This window comes from Nerophis ophidion, linkage group LG26, assembly GCF_033978795.1.
Source record: "Nerophis ophidion isolate RoL-2023_Sa linkage group LG26, RoL_Noph_v1.0, whole genome shotgun sequence".
NCBI classification, from domain to species: domain Eukaryota; kingdom Metazoa; phylum Chordata; class Actinopteri; order Syngnathiformes; family Syngnathidae; genus Nerophis; species Nerophis ophidion.
In genome coordinates this window covers 17,978,488-17,996,040 of record NC_084636.1, presented here as the reverse complement: position 1 = coordinate 17,996,040, position 17,553 = coordinate 17,978,488, and the positions used below count along the sequence as shown (strand labels likewise).

Sequence of the window (17,553 nt, the reverse complement as noted above, 5' to 3'; positions counted from 1 at the left end):
TTCAATCCATAATGGATCCAACACAGTCGCGAGAGTCCAGTCCAAAGCGGATCCAACACAGCAGCGTGAGTCCCGTTCACAGCGGAGCCAGCAGGAAAACATCCCAAGCGGAGGCGGATCAGCAGCGCAGAGATGTCCCCAGCCGATACACAGGGAAGCAGTACATGGCCACCGGATCAGACCGGACCCCCTCCACAAGGGAGAGTGGGACATAGGAGTAAAAGAAAAGAAACGGCAGATCAACTGGTCTAAAAAGGGAGTCTATTTAAAGGCTAGAGTATACAAATGAGTTTTAAGGTGAGACTTAAATGCTTCTACTGGGGTGGCATCTCGAACTGTTACCGGGAGGGCATTCCAGAGTACTGGAGCCCGAAATGAAAACGCTCTATAGCCCGCAGACTTTTTTTGGGCTTCGGGAATCACTAATAAGCCGGAGTCCTTTGAACGCAGATTTCTTGCCGGGACATATGGTACAATACAATCGGCAAGATAGGATGGAGCTAGACCGGGTAGTATTTTATACGCAAGTAGTAAAACCTTAAAGTCACATCTTAAGTGCACAGGAAGCCAGTGCAGGTGAGCCAGTACAGGCGTAATGTGATCAAACTTTCTTGTTCTTGTCAAGAGTCCAGCATATATATATATATATATATATATATATATACATATATATATATATATATATATATATATATATGTATATATGTAGGTGTGGGAAAATCACAAGACTACTTCATCTCTACAGAACTATTTCATGAGGGGTTCCCTCAATCATCAGGAGATTTTAATGGAAGCATTCACATACAATGGTTTATATAGGGCACAGAGTGGGTGGGTACAGGCAGGCGTAGGGGCGTAGTGATTGGCTCATGTGTTACCTAGGAGGTGTTTCCGTCTGTGACGGCATTTTGAAATGATTTCACTGCGCTTGTTGAGGGATGATAGATCTGGATGATATATAATAAACAGTTTCTCTTTTAAGCATAGGTTGCATCTTTTATTACCACTGTTGTAAGGTATGCTGGATGCAAGAATTTGCCATGTTATTGAATATTCAACATTATTGTCTTTGAGGTTCCAAATGTGTTTGCTAAGTTCTGTAGAATTCCGCAAAGTCTGGTTTCTAAAGGAGGCGTTGTGATTATTTCATCTTGTTTTGAACGCTCCTTCGGTTAATCCTACGTACGTGTCGGATGTGTTAATGTCCTTGCGTGTTACCTTTGCTTGGTAAACGACTTTTGTCTCTAAGCACCCTCCGTTGAGAGGGCAATCAGGTTTCTTGCGACAGTTACATTCCTTATTGGTTTCAGATTCGTTTAGTCTGGGGGTAGGCAGTCCTTTTGCAATTGCTTTGTTATGGTTTGAAATGATTTGTTGTATGTTATTCATACAGCTGTAGCTCAATTTAATGTTGTTGTTGTTGAATATTTTTCTTAGGGTGTGGCCTTTGGGGAAGTGTTTGTCGATCAGAGTGAGGAACTTGTGGCGGATATTGGTTGAGACGTTTTTGCTGAATGGCGGATTGTACCAGATGATGTTGTTTCGTTTTCTGCTCTTTTTTGGTTGGTTTCCTGGCGTGGGTTCATAGGTGAGGGTGAAGTTGTATCCGCTTTCATCAAGTGCTTTCAGGCACGGGGGGGTTGCTTGGTCGAATTCGGCTTTGCTAAATGACAGCATCGATAGCCTTTTATTAATTCCGGTAGGTATTCTTTTCGTGGTGGTGGGTGGGTGGTTGCTGTCATGGTGCACCTATTGGAGTGCTGTGTTGGGTTTCGTGAATGGTTCGTAAGCTATTATTTCTTAGGTTGAAAGTGACGTCAAGGAAGTTGACGGTTTGCTTGTTGGCTTCAATCGTGATCCATAGGCCGTTTTCTTTGAAGATTTGGCATATGCGCTTCTTGGTGTTCTCGCTGCTCCTTGGCGAGGCACGGCACACTGCCAGTCCGTCATTACGGTAAATACCAAGGTTCAGGTTGAGGCTAGCAAGCTGGCAGAGGAGGAAACTCCCAACGAGTTCACACGTTTCTGCTCAGTCAAAACTCCCCATAATAACGTCAAATGTTGAATTGTTCTTTTTTTGCCATGGTGTACCGTTGCGGATGAGTATGGAGTTCTTTGCGTGGATGATGATGTTTCTTTCGTTGCCTGTGATTGAGTCGTAGTCCGAGGCGAAGTTTAGTGCTTGGGTCAGTAGGTCTTGCGTGATGGAAGGGTAAAATTCTTCGATGTCAAAGGAGATAAAGTTGTGTTGTTGTTTGTCTTGGATGTTGTTAAACCATTTGATTACTGCTGCTGTATTTCTCCATTGGTTGAGTTGTGTTTTGTCCTTGATTTTTGTGTTGATTCTGTCCAGGATTATTTTGCTGATTTTTCCTATTTCAGATTTAGTTGGGTTTATTAGTCGGCATGTGGGGTTATTTGCGAAGTTGGGTTTGTGGTCCTTCAATGTGATGAAGGCTTCTTTGTTGGCTTTGGCGTCCACCCTGTCCTCAATATCCAGTTCGGTTGTGATCCGCTTGTTTTCCAGGTGGATGTTCTGTAAAGTGTTGTTGGGTTGCGCTTTTTTGTATGATTTGGTGAACAACGCGAGATCATTAACATGACTTTACGAGAGTACAAACAGAGCTATTATTTGAAGTTACTTCTGTGTTTAATGTCAGCAGTCCTACCTTTCCCCGCAGTCTCTGCACCTGACCTCCATTCCCACAGCTTTTCTATTTTTGTATTTTTTATTTTGCAACTTATAACTGGACTCGTCATTATCTCCAGGGAGTCCGGAATTGTGAAGACCCACTGCCGGGTAAAGTAAAGGGTGTTGCCCTGGGAATCATCGGCCCTGGAGAAGTATCTCCCCTGCACTCCTTTACTACGGTCTAGGCGCCGGAAGCAGGAAAGGTGCAACATAAATTATTTTAAAAGCTCCAATTAGTTCAAAATTTTCACTTTAAAATGTTTTGTGTGGTAAATATTGCATATATTGTGCAGTTGCCATATAAAAACAAAGTTGTATTTGACAAAAGAGCATAAAACAAACAATATAATAGTTAAAACGTAAAATTGACTGATATATGTGAAGTTGATCTCGTAACTTAAGTGTGGAAAGTTAAAAAAAAAAAAAAACTAATAAAAATGGATCACTTTCTGAGTGGGGCACCTTTTGGATCCCAAATATATTTAGTGGTATTTTATTTATATTTTCAATGTGATTACTGAAAAATAATAAAGAATTCAAATCAATGGTATCCTGCATTATTGATCTCTTAGGGCTGTAATTACTAAATACTGCATATTTCAGTTTTACTATTAAAAAAACAAAGATGTTTTTGACAGAAAAGTCATAAAACTTTTTTTTTTTTTTTTAGATTCATATAGTTACTGTAAGCGTTAAATAAAAGATAATACAAATTTGACTTATTCTTAACATTTTAATAACTGAGACCCCTTATAGTCCCCGGGACCCCTAAAGGTAAAATACATTTTAAAAATTCATATATTTTGTTATGGTTTGAAAATGAAAAATATCAAAACGGCCCCCGCATGCTTAAATTTTTCCGTGTGCGGCCCTCAGTGGAAAAGTTTGGACACCCCTGGTGTAGGATGAACACACTGGGCAATGTTTGGCAGCAAAGTAGGAAAAGTGGGGTTAAAGGTCATTTAGTCTTCGGTGTGATTCTAGATCAGTTTTTTTCAACCACATTATCTAATTTCACTTATTTGGGTTAAAAATATTTTTTGCAAAGCAGTAATTATAGTCTGCAAATGATGTGTTGTGTTGAGTGTCGGTGCTGTCTAGAGCTGGGCAGAGTAACCCTGTAATACTCTTCCATATCAGTAGGTGGCAGCCGGTAGCTATTGCTTTGTAGATGTCGGAAACAGCGGGAGACAGCGGGCAGGTAAAAATGTAACTAATGCTTAAAGGAAATTTAAACAAAAGGTGAGTGCCCCTATGAAAAGGCATTGAAGCTTAGGGAAGGCTATGCAGAACCAAATTAAAACTGAACTGTCTGCAAAGTAAACAAAAACAGAATGCTGGACGACAGCAAAGACTTACTGCGGAGCAAAGACGGCATCCACAATGTACATCCGAACATGACATGACAGTCAACAATGTCCCCACGAAGACAGATAAAAACAACTGAAATATTCTTGATTGCTAAAACAAAGTGGATGCAGGAAATATCGCTCAAATTGCTACAAGAAAATACCAAAAAAAAAAAGAGAGAAAAAGCTTTTGGCCTGTATTGTACGCCATCACCTCTTTATTAAGCATTGTGAATGATGGTCAACATTCCAAAAAAGTGCAGTTCCCCTTTAAAAAGAACAAGTGTCATTAACAGACTAGCAGCCAGGCTAGTGCACGATTGGATGTAAGAAACAAAATTAAGTTAAAAGTCTCACCAGTTGATGGTCACATGACTGCCACGATCGTTATAAACAATCATTAAAATAAAAAAATAACCCTCTCTGTGATTCTTGATGACTATGACAGAAAAAAATAAGTAATTTGTTGTTTATTAAGGAACAATGACAGTTGAATTAAAATAAATAAATAAATCAAGTTTAGGAAGGGAAATATGATGATGGCACAGGTGCTGTGTTTCGTTCAGGTGGGGACTCTAAGAAGAAAGATCAAGTCAGTGAAAGTGACAAAGTGACACCTTCTCACCATCAAGGAGACGTGACGTCACCTCTGGGAAGCAGACTGGCTGGAAGGCCGTAGACTGGAATGCTGTCCGATCGCCTGAAATATTTGGGGTCCAGACCTGCAGATTGTCTAAAGGTGTCCAGAGAGCACATTGATATTTACTGTAAACTTGAGATGGGAGCAAGAAGACGCCACAACTCACGTGTGCTTAGGAACTGGACCGAGGCAGGAGGACGCTGCTTTGGCAGTTTGCCGATAAAATTGCGTCTGGAAAAAGATGGTGACCTGTCAGACTAGTGTGTATGTATGTGTGTGTGTGTGTGTGTGCTCAGGTGAAAAAGGAAGAACAACACCCTCACCCGTGGTCCAGCAGACAGCGCAGACGCACACTCTAAAGGTTCTGGAAGTTGTGGCATCTCTGCAATCTGCTTCTCATTTAGCTGCTTGTTGAGCCAATTGATGACTGACAAGACAAGACATGGACACAACATATCAACGCTGAGACTAATAAAACTTTTTCAGGTACACCTGCACAGTCTAAGGAAAGAGTTCACGTGAAGCATTGACTTCTTAAAAGTAAAGTGAGAGACGTTCATGGAGGTCATGTTGCTGGATAGATGCGTGTCCTCACGGTGCTCGTTGGTTTGCAGCAAGTCTTTGCTTTCATTCAGCTTTAGGATGGTGTCCTGCAGCTGCTTTTCAAGCTTTTCAACCTGCCAACACACAAGCTGTGTCTCAATATACCAGTGCACTCAAATAAGCACACTGTGTTTAGTGCACTTCAAAAGTTCCTGAGAGCACAGATTTTGACATGGTCGGGTGGTCCCATATCCATTACTGTTGTGCACCACAGCAATCAGGGATGGGTACGGACTCCAGTACTTTTTTTTGGCATCACCACTCCTACCGGGCGCTGATTCACATGAATCTAACAGTGCTATTTCACTCTAGCCTCTGGTGAGGGCGGTCGCACTCTCCATTCCCTCCTTCCCTGCTTGCTCTCTTTGTCTTTGTACTTGTCTGAACTTTTTTAAAAGCCTCTTTTTTTGCGCTGTCCTCTAATCCAAATTTCAATATGAATATGATCAGCTGGACTCTTGACGCAATTGACACAGTCTTTTCGACAAGAAAAAGAGGTTATTTCGGGGGAGCCTGGCTGCCCTGATGGAACCATCGCTGCGGGTTACGTGAGGGACTCCTGGAACACATGGAGGATCATGTTCCTCTCAGCCCTTTCCATCGAAGACGTCAAAGACATCTACCTATTTGGAGCTGTGATCGCGGGGCACTTGCTGATTGGGCTGGGCATTGCTCTGGTGTATTGACAAATTCGGAAGACGATGGCAGCCACTCAAGGTGCCCAACGGCTGTTCAACGCAATGGAAGGATTGGGTCGAGCTGTGGGAACACAGACTGGTGCGATTTCTGAGTTGAATCGCAAAATGGATCTCATCTTGGAAAAGTTTGCAGAAAAGGAATAATTAATTGGAATCGAAGAAAATCCAGCATGGACAACAGAGGAGATAAGTCACTATTTTGTCTTCTCGAAGAAAAACAACTTTTTATCTACGATTTGGACTCCCTGAATGGCCTTGACACGGGAACAGGCTGTTCTGAAGAAAATCTCCCGCAGACTCCTCAAAGATAGACGCTTTTGACCTTCCTTTTCGTCAACAACACCTGTAGCCGAACTTTATCGAACTCAGTCATACAAAAACATTCATCATCTCTCCCAAGTTAAATGGGCATATACGCAGGCATAATCCCCACCCTTGAAATCAACACCTTCACCACCGCTTAATTCCTCTGGGGCTGTGGATGGCTGAGCGACGCTATAAAGCGACAGCGGGCCTCCTCAAACCCACCCCTCCCTCTGTTGCAAGTTGGTGTTATGTATGTATGTATGTTTAATGTGTGCCATGCTATGTGAGGTTTTTTCCTTGGACTCAGTCTAGACCCTCCTGAGGGTCTAGCCTTAGACCGTTTTTGTTTTACTCCCCCCCCTCTCCTAATGTCACCCTTTTCTCATCTTTTTAAGGAGCGCTGTAAGTGGCTGATCCGTCGGCGGTCTCGTCTTGTCCCCCCCTGTAACGTATGTCTGCTCTTAGCGGGACTGTGCCGAAAATGAAATTTAGTTCTGTGTCTTGTACATGTTGGAATGTACAAAAAAAGGATCTTGTATCTCTTGTATCTTACAGTACGTGGGTTGACTCAGTCGGCTCTTTGCACTTCAACAATCACTCCAGCAGCACTTAGAGATGACTCAGCCAAACCTCCTCTAAGGTAATGTTGAAATATTCAATGCCAACAAAAACAGACTCAAAAATGCGCCAATGTAGAGACTCCACTTTTCCAAAAATGCCTCAGAATTATGTTAATATACAAACCCCGTTTCCATATGAGTTGGGAAATTGTGTTGGATGGGACGGCGTGGCGCAGTGGGAGAGTGGCCGTGCGCAACCCGAGGGTCACTGGTTCAAATCCCACCTAGAACAAACCTCGTCACGTCCGTTGTGTCCTGAGCAAGACACTTCAAGACACTTGCTGGTTGGCGCCTTGCATGGCAGCTCCCTCCATCAGTGTGTGAATGTGTGTGTGAATGGGTAAATGTGGAAGTAGTGTCAAAGCGCTTTGAGTACCTTGAAGGTAGAAAAGCGCTATACAAGTACAACCCATTTATTTGCAAATCATTTTCAACCCATATTCAATTGAATGTGCTACAAAGAACACATATTTGATGTTCAAACTGATAAACTTTTTTCTTTTTTTTGCAAATAATTAACTTTAGAATTTGATGCAAGCAACATGTGACAAAGAAGTTGTGAAAGGTGGCAATAAATACTGATAAAGTTGAGGAATGCTCATCAAACACTTATTTGGAACATCCCACAGGTGTGCATGGGTTCAGGAACACTTCAGAAAACCACTGTCACTAAATACAGTTTGTCGCTACATCTGTAAGTGTAAGTTAAAGCTCTACTATGCAAAGCGAAAGCAATTTATCAACAACGTCCAGAAACGCCGCCGGCTTTTCTGGGCCCGAGATCATCGAAGATGGACTGATGCAAAGTGGAAAAGTATTCTGTGGTCTGACGAGTCCACATTTCAAATTGTTTTTGGAAATATTCGACATCGTGTCATCCAGACCAAAGGGGAAGCGAACCATCCAGACTGTTATTGACACAAAGTTGAAAAGCCAGCATCTGTGATGGTATGGGGGTGCATTAGTGCCCAAGGTATGGGTAACTTACACATCTGTGAAGGCACCATTAATGCTGAAAGGTACATACAGGTTTTGGAACAACATATGCTGCCATATAAGCGTAGTCTTTTTCATGGACGCCCCTGCTTATTTCAGCTAGACAATGCCAAGCCACATTCAGCACGAGTTACAACAGCGTGGCTTTGTAAAAAAAAAAAAAAAAAAAAAAAAAAAGAGTGTGGGTACTTTCCTGGCCCGCCTGCAGTCCAGACCTGTCTCCCATGGAAAATGTGTGGCGCATTATGAAGCGTAAAATACGACAGCGGAGACCCCGAACTGTTGAACGACTAAAGCTCAACATAAAACAAGAATGGGAAAGAATTACACTTTCAAAGCTTTAACAATTAGTTTCCTCAGTTCCCAAACGTTTATTGAGTGTTGTAAAAAGAAAAGGTGATGTAACACAGTGGTGAACATGCCCTTTCCCAACTACTTTGACACATGTTGCAGCCATGAAATTCTAAGTTAATTATTATTTGCAAAAATAAAGTTTATGAGTTTGAACATCAAATATGTTGTCTTTGTAGTGCATTTAATTGAATATGGGTTGAAAAGGATTTGCCAATCATTGCATTCTGTTTATATTTACATCTATCACAATTTCCCAACTCATATGGAAACGGGGTTTGTACCTTGGCTTTGCTATTACATGCTATTGATTAGCATTAGTGATTTTAAATGGCGATTTCAACACCTCCAAATTTGTTAATGAAAGATTCAACTAAGATGCACATTACAATCAAACAGCTGGTGCTTAATAAGTACAATACTAACAGTATTACCACTTTTTGGGCGCAACAAAAAACAAAGAAACAACAAACAATACACTACTGCCCTATTGGACCTGCGACTGTAATCACAATTTAATATGATTGCAAAAGATAGTATTTGATTACATTATTTTTAAGGATCCCATTAGCTGGCTGCCACAACAACTCACTAGTCTTCCTGGGGTCCACAAACTCCATACAATTACAAGTAAAAGCATATCATTATAACTACACATTACAGAAACAACAAAGAGCATCAACAGGCTGACAAGCAAACAATTTACAGTCACAGAATATTAATTACCATAAAAATAAAAGTACACAATACAAAACCAAACAAAAATCATCAACAAGCAGACTAATTTACAAACTCAGATAAAATATTACTTTCCTTTTAAAAACCTGTTTACTTTCACTGCCAGGGAGAATTCGAGGCAGGTTATTCCAGAGCGATACAGATATAGAAATAAAAGAGTTCCGCAAAGCATTCTTCTTGGGACAAGGGAGTACAAAATGCCCCTCACTAGTACTGTAGTATGATGAAGGTAGAAGATATAACAAACTGGATAGCAGGTATCATGTTGAGCTCATTTTTCAACGTGGCATTAAAAAAATAGATTTTATTACTAAAACAATTAACATCTATTAACCTACACAAAAGCACTGAAAATTGGTACCGTTCAGTACCGGCATCAATTCCCAGGTACCGGGAATTGGTACCGTATCGATTGAAATGCGAACGGTACCCATCTCTAAAAGCAATATTTACCCACTTATTCTTCTTTCTTTTCAATAGAGCATTGCAACAGAGCATTATCACCAGCGTTGTTGCCATAAAATATATTCCTACTTTTGTCCCCCACTTCTTGATTTTACATTGAAATGAAGTAGTTATAGGGCTGTTTGATTTTGAAAAAAAAACAAAAACTAATTTGCTATTTTTCTCTTAAAATTGCAAATTCGATTTGCAAATTTTATACACACAGATAAATGCACGGAACTGTGAAAATAACAATTTAAGGAAGACATGTGGATCAATAAAGTTTGTCTATGTCTAATATGAGTTTTGGGTCATAAAGCCCAGCCAAAGTCTCTATCTTTTCCACTTTCAATTGAGCAGAGGATTACCGTATTTTTCGGATTATAGATGGCTCTGGAGTATATGTCGCACCGGCTGAAAATGCATAATAAAGAAGGAAACAAACATATATACGTTGCACTAGAGCAGGGGACACCAACCTTTTTGAAACCAAGAGCTACTTCTTGGGTACTGATTAATGCGAAGGGCTACCAGTTTGATACACACTTAAATAAATTGCCAGAAAAAGCCAATTTGGTCAATTTACCTTTAATAAATAAATCTATATATATACAAAAAGGGTATTTGTCATTCTGTCATACTTTTTTTTTTCCTTTTACGGAAGGTTTTTTTGTAGAGAATAAATGATGAAAAAAAACACTTAATTGAAGGGTTTAAAAGAGGAGAAAACACTGCTACGTAGCTAAAATGGTGACTATTGAGGGTGGGAAGTGTCCAACAATCATCATTATGAGTGCAGGATCCGGATACTGAACATGCACTGTATTTTTCCCTACTCCTCGGTGTGAATGCACTGTAAAGACTAAATCTAAGTAGGGATGTGGTGGAAGTGAGACACAGCAGCAGACAAGCGTGGCAGCCATATTGGATGAAGACTGGAATATGTTGCAAAGACACACCAGCACGCACCTGCTGGTCCTTGCTGGAGAGCTGCTGTTCAGTCTCTTGGAGGTCTTTTTCAGTGTGCTCAAGTTTGGCCTCGGTCTCCTGGACGATCTTCAGCTGATTCTTCAGCGCAAAGTCCTTGGCCTGGAGTTTAATCACCAGAGTTCGCACTTCATCCATTAACTTCTTGATGATCTGGTAGCCCTGAGAAGAGGAGCACAATTCATCATGCTGCAACCACTATTAGCACAGTTCACCATGCTGCAACCACTATTAGCACAGTTCACCATGCTGCAACCACTATTAGCACAATTCATCATGCTGCAACCACTATCAGCACATTTCACCATGCTGCAACCACTATTAGTACAGTTCACCATGCTGCAACCACTATCAGCACAGTTCACCATGCTGCAACCACTATTAGCACAGTTCACCATGCTGCAACCACTATTAGCACAGTTCACCATGCTGCAACGACTATTAGCACAATTCATCATGCTGCAACCACTAATAGCACAGTTCACCATGCTGCAACCACTAATAGCACAGTTCACCATGCTGCAACCACTAATAGCACAGTTCACCATGCTGCAACCACTATTGGCACAGTTCACCATGCTGCAACCACTATTGGCACAGTTCACCATGCTGCAACCACTATTGGCACAGTTCACCATGCTGCAACCACTATTGGCACAGTTCACCATGCTGCAACCACTATTGGCACAGTTCATCATGCTGCAACCACTATTGGTACAGTTCACCATGCTGCAACCACTATTAGCACAGTTCACCATGCTGCAACCACTATTAGTACAGTTCACCATGCTGCAACTACTATTAGTACAGTTCACCATGCTGCAACCACTATTAGTACAGATCACCATGCTGCAACCTCTATTAGCACAGTTCACCATGCTGCAACTACTATTAGTACAGTTCACCATGCTGCAACCACTATTAGTACAGTTCACCATGCTGCAACCACTATTAGTACAGATCACCATGCTGCAACCTCTATTAGCACAGTTCATCATGCTGCAAACACTATTAGCACAGTTCACCATGCTGCAACCACTATCAATCACTTACTGAGACTAAGGCTGTGTCTCAAATGGAATATTTCTGTCAGTGCACTTCAACATGTATACTATGTACACTGTATACTCGAGTATTGATAGTGCAGTGCTGTACCAAATCCACTGTTGTCGTTGCTGCGCTCATACATAAAAAACAATTGCAATATTTATATGGTTGCTCTTCTTCTTTTTATTGGTGAATTGCAACCACTGTCCCTCCCCTTCTGCTACGTGGCCAAGATGGTGAGGATTGAAGATACTGTAAGTGTCCATCTTTGATCTCACCTTCTCAGGTGTGTTAAAGGGGAACTGCCCTTTTTTTGTAAATTTGCCTATCGTTCACAATTATTATGAAAGACATGACGGATGGATTTTAAAAAAAATGAATTCAAATCATTAAACAAATGCGATCAAAAGTCTGCTTACAGTTCCAGATCCTACGTGCCTGTCGGATTATATTCTCAGCCATCTACTTTCCAGGTGAGATGCACGATCTACATTAAACGTACAGGGAGCAGGGAAGGAGGAAACAGACAACACGGTGATGTAAACTAGGGCTGCGAATCTCTGGGTGTCCCACGATTCGATTCAATATCGATTCTGGGGGTCACAATTCAATTCAAAATCGATTTTTTTTTTTTTTCAATTCAATACGATTCTCGATTCCAAAGCGATTTTTTTCCCGATTTAAAAGGATTCTGTATTATTTCAATACATAGGATTTTAGCAGGATCTACCCCAGTCTGCTGACATGTTAGCAGAGTAGTAGATTTTTTTTTTTAAAAGCTTTTATAATTGTAAAGGACAATGTTTTATCAACTGATTGCAATAAAATAAATTTGTTTTAACTTTTAAACGAACCAAAAATATGACTTATTTTATCTTTGTGAAAACATTGGACACAGTGTGTTGTCAAGGTTATGAGATGCGATGCAAGTCAATCAATCAATCAATGTTTATTTATATAGCCCTAAATCACTAGTGTCTCAAAGGGCTGCACAAACCACAACACAAACCACTATGACATCCTCGGTAGGCCCACATAAGGGCAAGGAAAACTCACACCCAGTGGGACGTCGGTGACAATGATGACTATGAGAACCTTGGAGAGGACGAAAGCAATGGATGTCGAGCGGGTCTAACATGATACTGTGAAAGTTCAATCCATAATGGATCCAACACAGTCGCGAGAGTCCAGTCCAAAGCGGATCCAACACAGCAGCGAGAGTCCCGTTCACAGCGGAGCCAGCAGGAAAACATCCCAAGCGGAGGCGGATCAGCAGCGCAGAGATGTCCCCAGCCGATACACAGGCAAGCAGTACATGGCCACCGGATCGGACCGGACCCCCTCCACAAGGGAGAGTGGGACATAGGAGAAAAAGAAAAGAAACGGCAGATCAACTGGTCTAAAAAGGGAGTCTATTTAAAGGCTACAGTATACAAATGAGTTTTAAGGTGAGACTTAAATGCTTCTACTGAGGTGGCATCTCGAACTGTTACCGGGAGGGCATTCCAGAGTACTGGAGCCCAAACGGAAAACGCTCTACAGCCCGCAGACTTTTTTTGGGCTTTGGGAATCACTAATAAGCCGGAGTCTTTTGAACGCAGATTTCTTGCCGGGACATATGGTACAATACAATCGGCAAGATAGGATGGAGCTAGACCGTGTAGTATTTTATACGTAAGTAGTAAAACCTTAAAGTCACATCTTAAGTGCACAGGAAGCCAGTGCAGGTGAGCCAGTACAGGCGTAATGTGATCAAACTTTCTTGTTCTTGTCAAAAGTCTAGCAGCCGCATTTTGTACCAACTGTAATCTTTTAATGCTAGACATGGGGAGACCCGAAAATAATACGTTACAGTAATCGAGGCGAGACGTAACAAACGCATGGATAATGATCTCAGCGTCTTTAGTGGACAGAATGGAGCGAATTTTAGCGATATTACGGAGAGGAAAGAAGGCCGTTTTAGTAACGCTTTTAATGTGTGACTGAAAGGAGAGAGTTGGGTCGAAGATAATACCCAAATGCTTTACCGTGTCGCCTTGTTTAATTGTTTGGTTGTCAAATGTTAGAGTTGTATCATTAAATAGAGGTCGGTGTCTAGCAGGACCGATAATCAGCATTTCCGTTTTTTTGGCGTTGAGTTGCAAAAAGTTAGCGGACATCCATTGTTTAATTTCATTAAGACACGCCTCCAGCTGACTACAATCCGGCGTGTTGGTCAGCTTTAGGGGCATGTAGAGTTGGGTGTCATCAGCATAACAGTGAAAGCTAACACCGTATTTGCGTATGATGTCCCCTAGCGGCAGCATGTAGATGCTGAAGAGTGCAGGGCCAAGGACCGAACCCTGGGGAACTCCACACGTTACCTTAACGTAGTCCGAGGTCACATTGTTATGGGAGACGCACTGCATCCTATCAGTAAGATAAGAGTTAAACCAAGACAGGGCTAAGTCTGACATACCAATTCGTGTTTTGATACGTTCTAAGAAAATATTATGATATACGGTATCGAAAGCAGCGCTAAGATCGAGGAGCAGCAACATAGATGACGCATCAGAATCCATCGTTAGCAATAGATCATTAGTCATTTTTGCGAGGGCTGTCTCCGTAGAGTGATTTGCCCTGAAACCGGATTGAAAGGTTTCACATAGATTGTTAGACGCTAAGTGTTCATTTAACTGCTCCGCAACAATTTTTTCGAGGATTTTTGAAATAAAGGGAAGGTGAGACACCGGTCGGTAGTTTACTATGAGGTCAGGATCGAGGTTAGGTCTTTTAAGAAGAGGATGAATAACCTCTTTTTTGAATGCTAGGGGAACAGTGCCCGAGGAAAGTGATAAGTTTATAATATTTAGCACTGATGGATCTAATAATACAAAGAGCTCCTTGATAAGTTTCCCAGGAAGTGGGTGAAGTAAACACGTTGTTTGTTTTATTCCATTTACACTTTGCAACAATTCCTCTAATGTTATTTCCTCAAAACGAGAGAAACTATTTTGGAGGGCAGTATCCGCCGTATATACAATCGTATCTGTGTTAATAGAACCCAGTTGTAGCTGGGACGCATTGTCTTTAATCTCCTTTCTAATGACTTCAATTTTCTTATTAAAGAATTGCATAAAGTCATCAGCTGAGTGGGTGGAGCTACTGGAAAGGGTCCTTTGTTGGGTTAGCGATGCTACCGTACTAAACAAAAATTTAGGATCGTTTTTATTACGGTGGATGAGATTTGAGTAATATTTAGCTTTAGCTAAGGTAAGCATGCGTTTATAAGTTATTAAACTATCACTCCATGCTTGATGGTGCACCTCAAGTTTAGTCGTGTGCCATTTGCGTTCCAGCTTTCTACATAATAATTTCTGAGCTCTAGTTTCTTCTGTAAACCACGGGGTACGCTTTTTTGGAGCCTTTTTTAACTTTAGCGGTGCTATGTTGTCAATGGTTTCGCGCAGGGCGTCGTTAAAGTTGTTAGTGAGGTTATCAATAGAGCCCACATACTTTGGGAATGGTGCCATTACCGAGGGCAGTAGGTCAGCAAGAGTTGTCGTTGTGGCTGTATTAATGTTGCGGCTGCTATAGCAGTTATTATTATTATTAGTTTGACAAACATGCGTCTGAACCTCGAATTTTATAAGGTAATGACCGGACAATACTTTAGTATACGGGAGTATCGTAACTTTGGAAACGGTGATACCCCTGACAAGCACTAGGTCTATCGTATTACCGTTGCGATGCGTGGGTTTATTTATTATTTGTGTAAGACCACAGCTATCAATTATAGTCTGGAGCGCTACGCACAGTGGGTCCGATGGGGTATTCATATGGATATTAAAGTTCCCCATTATGATTATATTATCGGCGTGCGTCACTAGATCAGCAACGAACTCTGAGAATTCATTGATAAAGTCCGAATAGGGCCCTGGGGGGCGGTAGATAACAGCCAGTTGTAGAGGCAGCGGTGTGACAGCCCTCATAGTAAGCACCTCAAACGATTTATATTTATTATTTATGATAGGACTAAGGTTAAAGTTTTTGTTCTATATTAGTTTTTGTTCTATATCTGTTATGGTATTGCTGTGTATTGTTTTGTTGTATTGATTAAAAAAATTATAATCCGAGAAAAAATCCCCCAAAAAATAGATTTTTTAAAAATGGGAATCGATTCTGAATCGCACAACGTGAGAATTGCGATTCAAATTCGAATCGATTTTTTCCCACACCCCTAATGTAAACATAGGCACACCTGGAAGTGATCACGGCGCCGCTATAAATAGTTTGTCTGCGTTAGCGCATAGAATAATAATAATATCACTAATACCGTATTTTTCAGACTATAAGTCGCAGTTTTTTTCATAATTTGGCCGGGGGTGCAACTTATACTCCTGAGCAACTTATGTCTGAAATTATTAACACATTACCGTAAAATATCAAATAATATTATTTATCTCATTCACGTAAGAGACTAGCCGGATATCAGCAATCGTCACACACACGTCAACCAATGAAAATTCGGCGGAGGCGGGTCATGGCAGAAGTGCATTGTGGGGAAAAAAGATGCTACTTGCTACTACTTCCACCATTTCAACATTGGCGCTAACTTAAAAAAAGTGAGAAGGACTGAACAAAAATGTCACCGAAAAGGAATTCATATACTGCAGGTTACAAACTGGAAGTTGTGAATTATGCAGCACAAAACGGCAATCGAGCAGCAGAAAGAAAGTTTGGAACTGCAACTGACAATGACTCTGACGGAAGCGATGTACCGATAGAAGAGGATGCGGCGCATACATTTGGAGTTGGCAGAGTTGTTTAGAAGCGACATGGAGGAAGAAGATTTCATGGGATTTATGGATTAGGAGTGACAGATTGTTTGGTAAAGGTATCGCATGTTCTATATGTTATAGTTATTTGAATGACTCTTACCATAAAATTTTAGGTTAACATACCAGGCACCTTCTCAGTTGCTTATTTATGCCCCATTTAACGTACACTTATTCAGCCTGTTGTTCACTATTCTGTATTTATTTTAAATTGCCTTTCAAATGTCTATTCTTGCTGTTGGATTTTATCAAATAAATTTCCCCCAAAAATGCGACTTATACTCCAGTGCTACGTATATATGTTTTTTTCCTTCTTTTTTATGCATCTTCGGCCAGTGCGACTTACACTACGAAAAATACGGTACTTGGTTAATATTCAAGTCACGAAATGTAAATGTGTTATTGTTGGCACTCTTTGAATGGTTATTTATGGGATTTTATGGGCGTAATAGTGGAGCTCCAATTGGCTGCGCTGTAAACAGACTTTTATTTACATTTACTCAATATTTAGAAAGCATTAACAAAATGACTGAGAACGATAGACAAAATTCCCCAAAAAGTGCAGTACCACTTTAAGTGCACCATCTGACAGTGCACTGCATTTTGCCTTACTTAGTGAACATACCAAACGATAAGTATGGAAGTGCACTAACTAAAACAGCATAATTACATTGTTGTGTTTACTTAATACCCACAATCTTCTTCACATTGAAAAATAATTCATCAATTCAAACCTTTTTCACGTCGTATGTCAAATATGACATCTCCTCCTCAAGTTTCTGGACTTGATGTTCTTTACTTTCTGCTTTTTCTTCTACATACTCCTGTACAACAGAAACCTTTATTAAAAAATGTTATATTTACAAATCATCAGCATCATTTCTTTTTATTGCTTTCATGAAAATGCATACGTACAAGCCACGTACAGTTGACACTCATTGTTTTTTGTTCTTATACATTCCCATGATCAGAAAGGAGCAGATGGAAGAATAATATTCTTATATTTATCTGCCCCATTTTTAACACTAATTATTTGAGATGACTTTATCACTGTTCCATCCACCAACACCTCAACTCCAACATACTTTTTCCTTTTCCTTGAAGCATTTTCACAAGGACATGTCTAATCAAAATCATAAAAGAGTTTGATATAATTTCAGTTGTCTCTTTTTGTAACTCTTTTAAATTCAAAGATATTCTTGCAACTTTTGAAGTCTTTCTTTAGAGAATTCCATGCTTTGCCAGCAGCAACAGACAAGCACATT

The 17,553-nt window shown here is 40.6% G+C and overlaps 1 protein-coding gene across 1 annotated transcript in view; it reads right to left on the bottom strand.

Annotated features, from left to right (window-relative positions):
- Positions 1–4,225: 4,225 nt before the first annotated feature.
- The window catches only part of sass6 (SAS-6 centriolar assembly protein), a 32,092-nt gene continuing 18,764 nt past the window's right edge, over positions 4,226–17,553 (bottom strand). The window contains exons 10-16 of the mRNA XM_061888184.1: positions 17,023–17,112; positions 10,407–10,586; positions 5,277–5,358; positions 5,005–5,108; positions 4,848–4,912; positions 4,689–4,774; positions 4,226–4,616 (exon numbers count right to left, since the gene is read on the bottom strand). Of these exons, the coding sequence (XP_061744168.1) occupies positions 4,561–4,616; positions 4,689–4,774; positions 4,848–4,912; positions 5,005–5,108; positions 5,277–5,358; positions 10,407–10,586; positions 17,023–17,112 (663 nt within the window). The 3' untranslated portion in view covers positions 4,226–4,560. The remainder of the gene's footprint in view (positions 4,617–4,688; positions 4,775–4,847; positions 4,913–5,004; positions 5,109–5,276; positions 5,359–10,406; positions 10,587–17,022; positions 17,113–17,553) is intronic.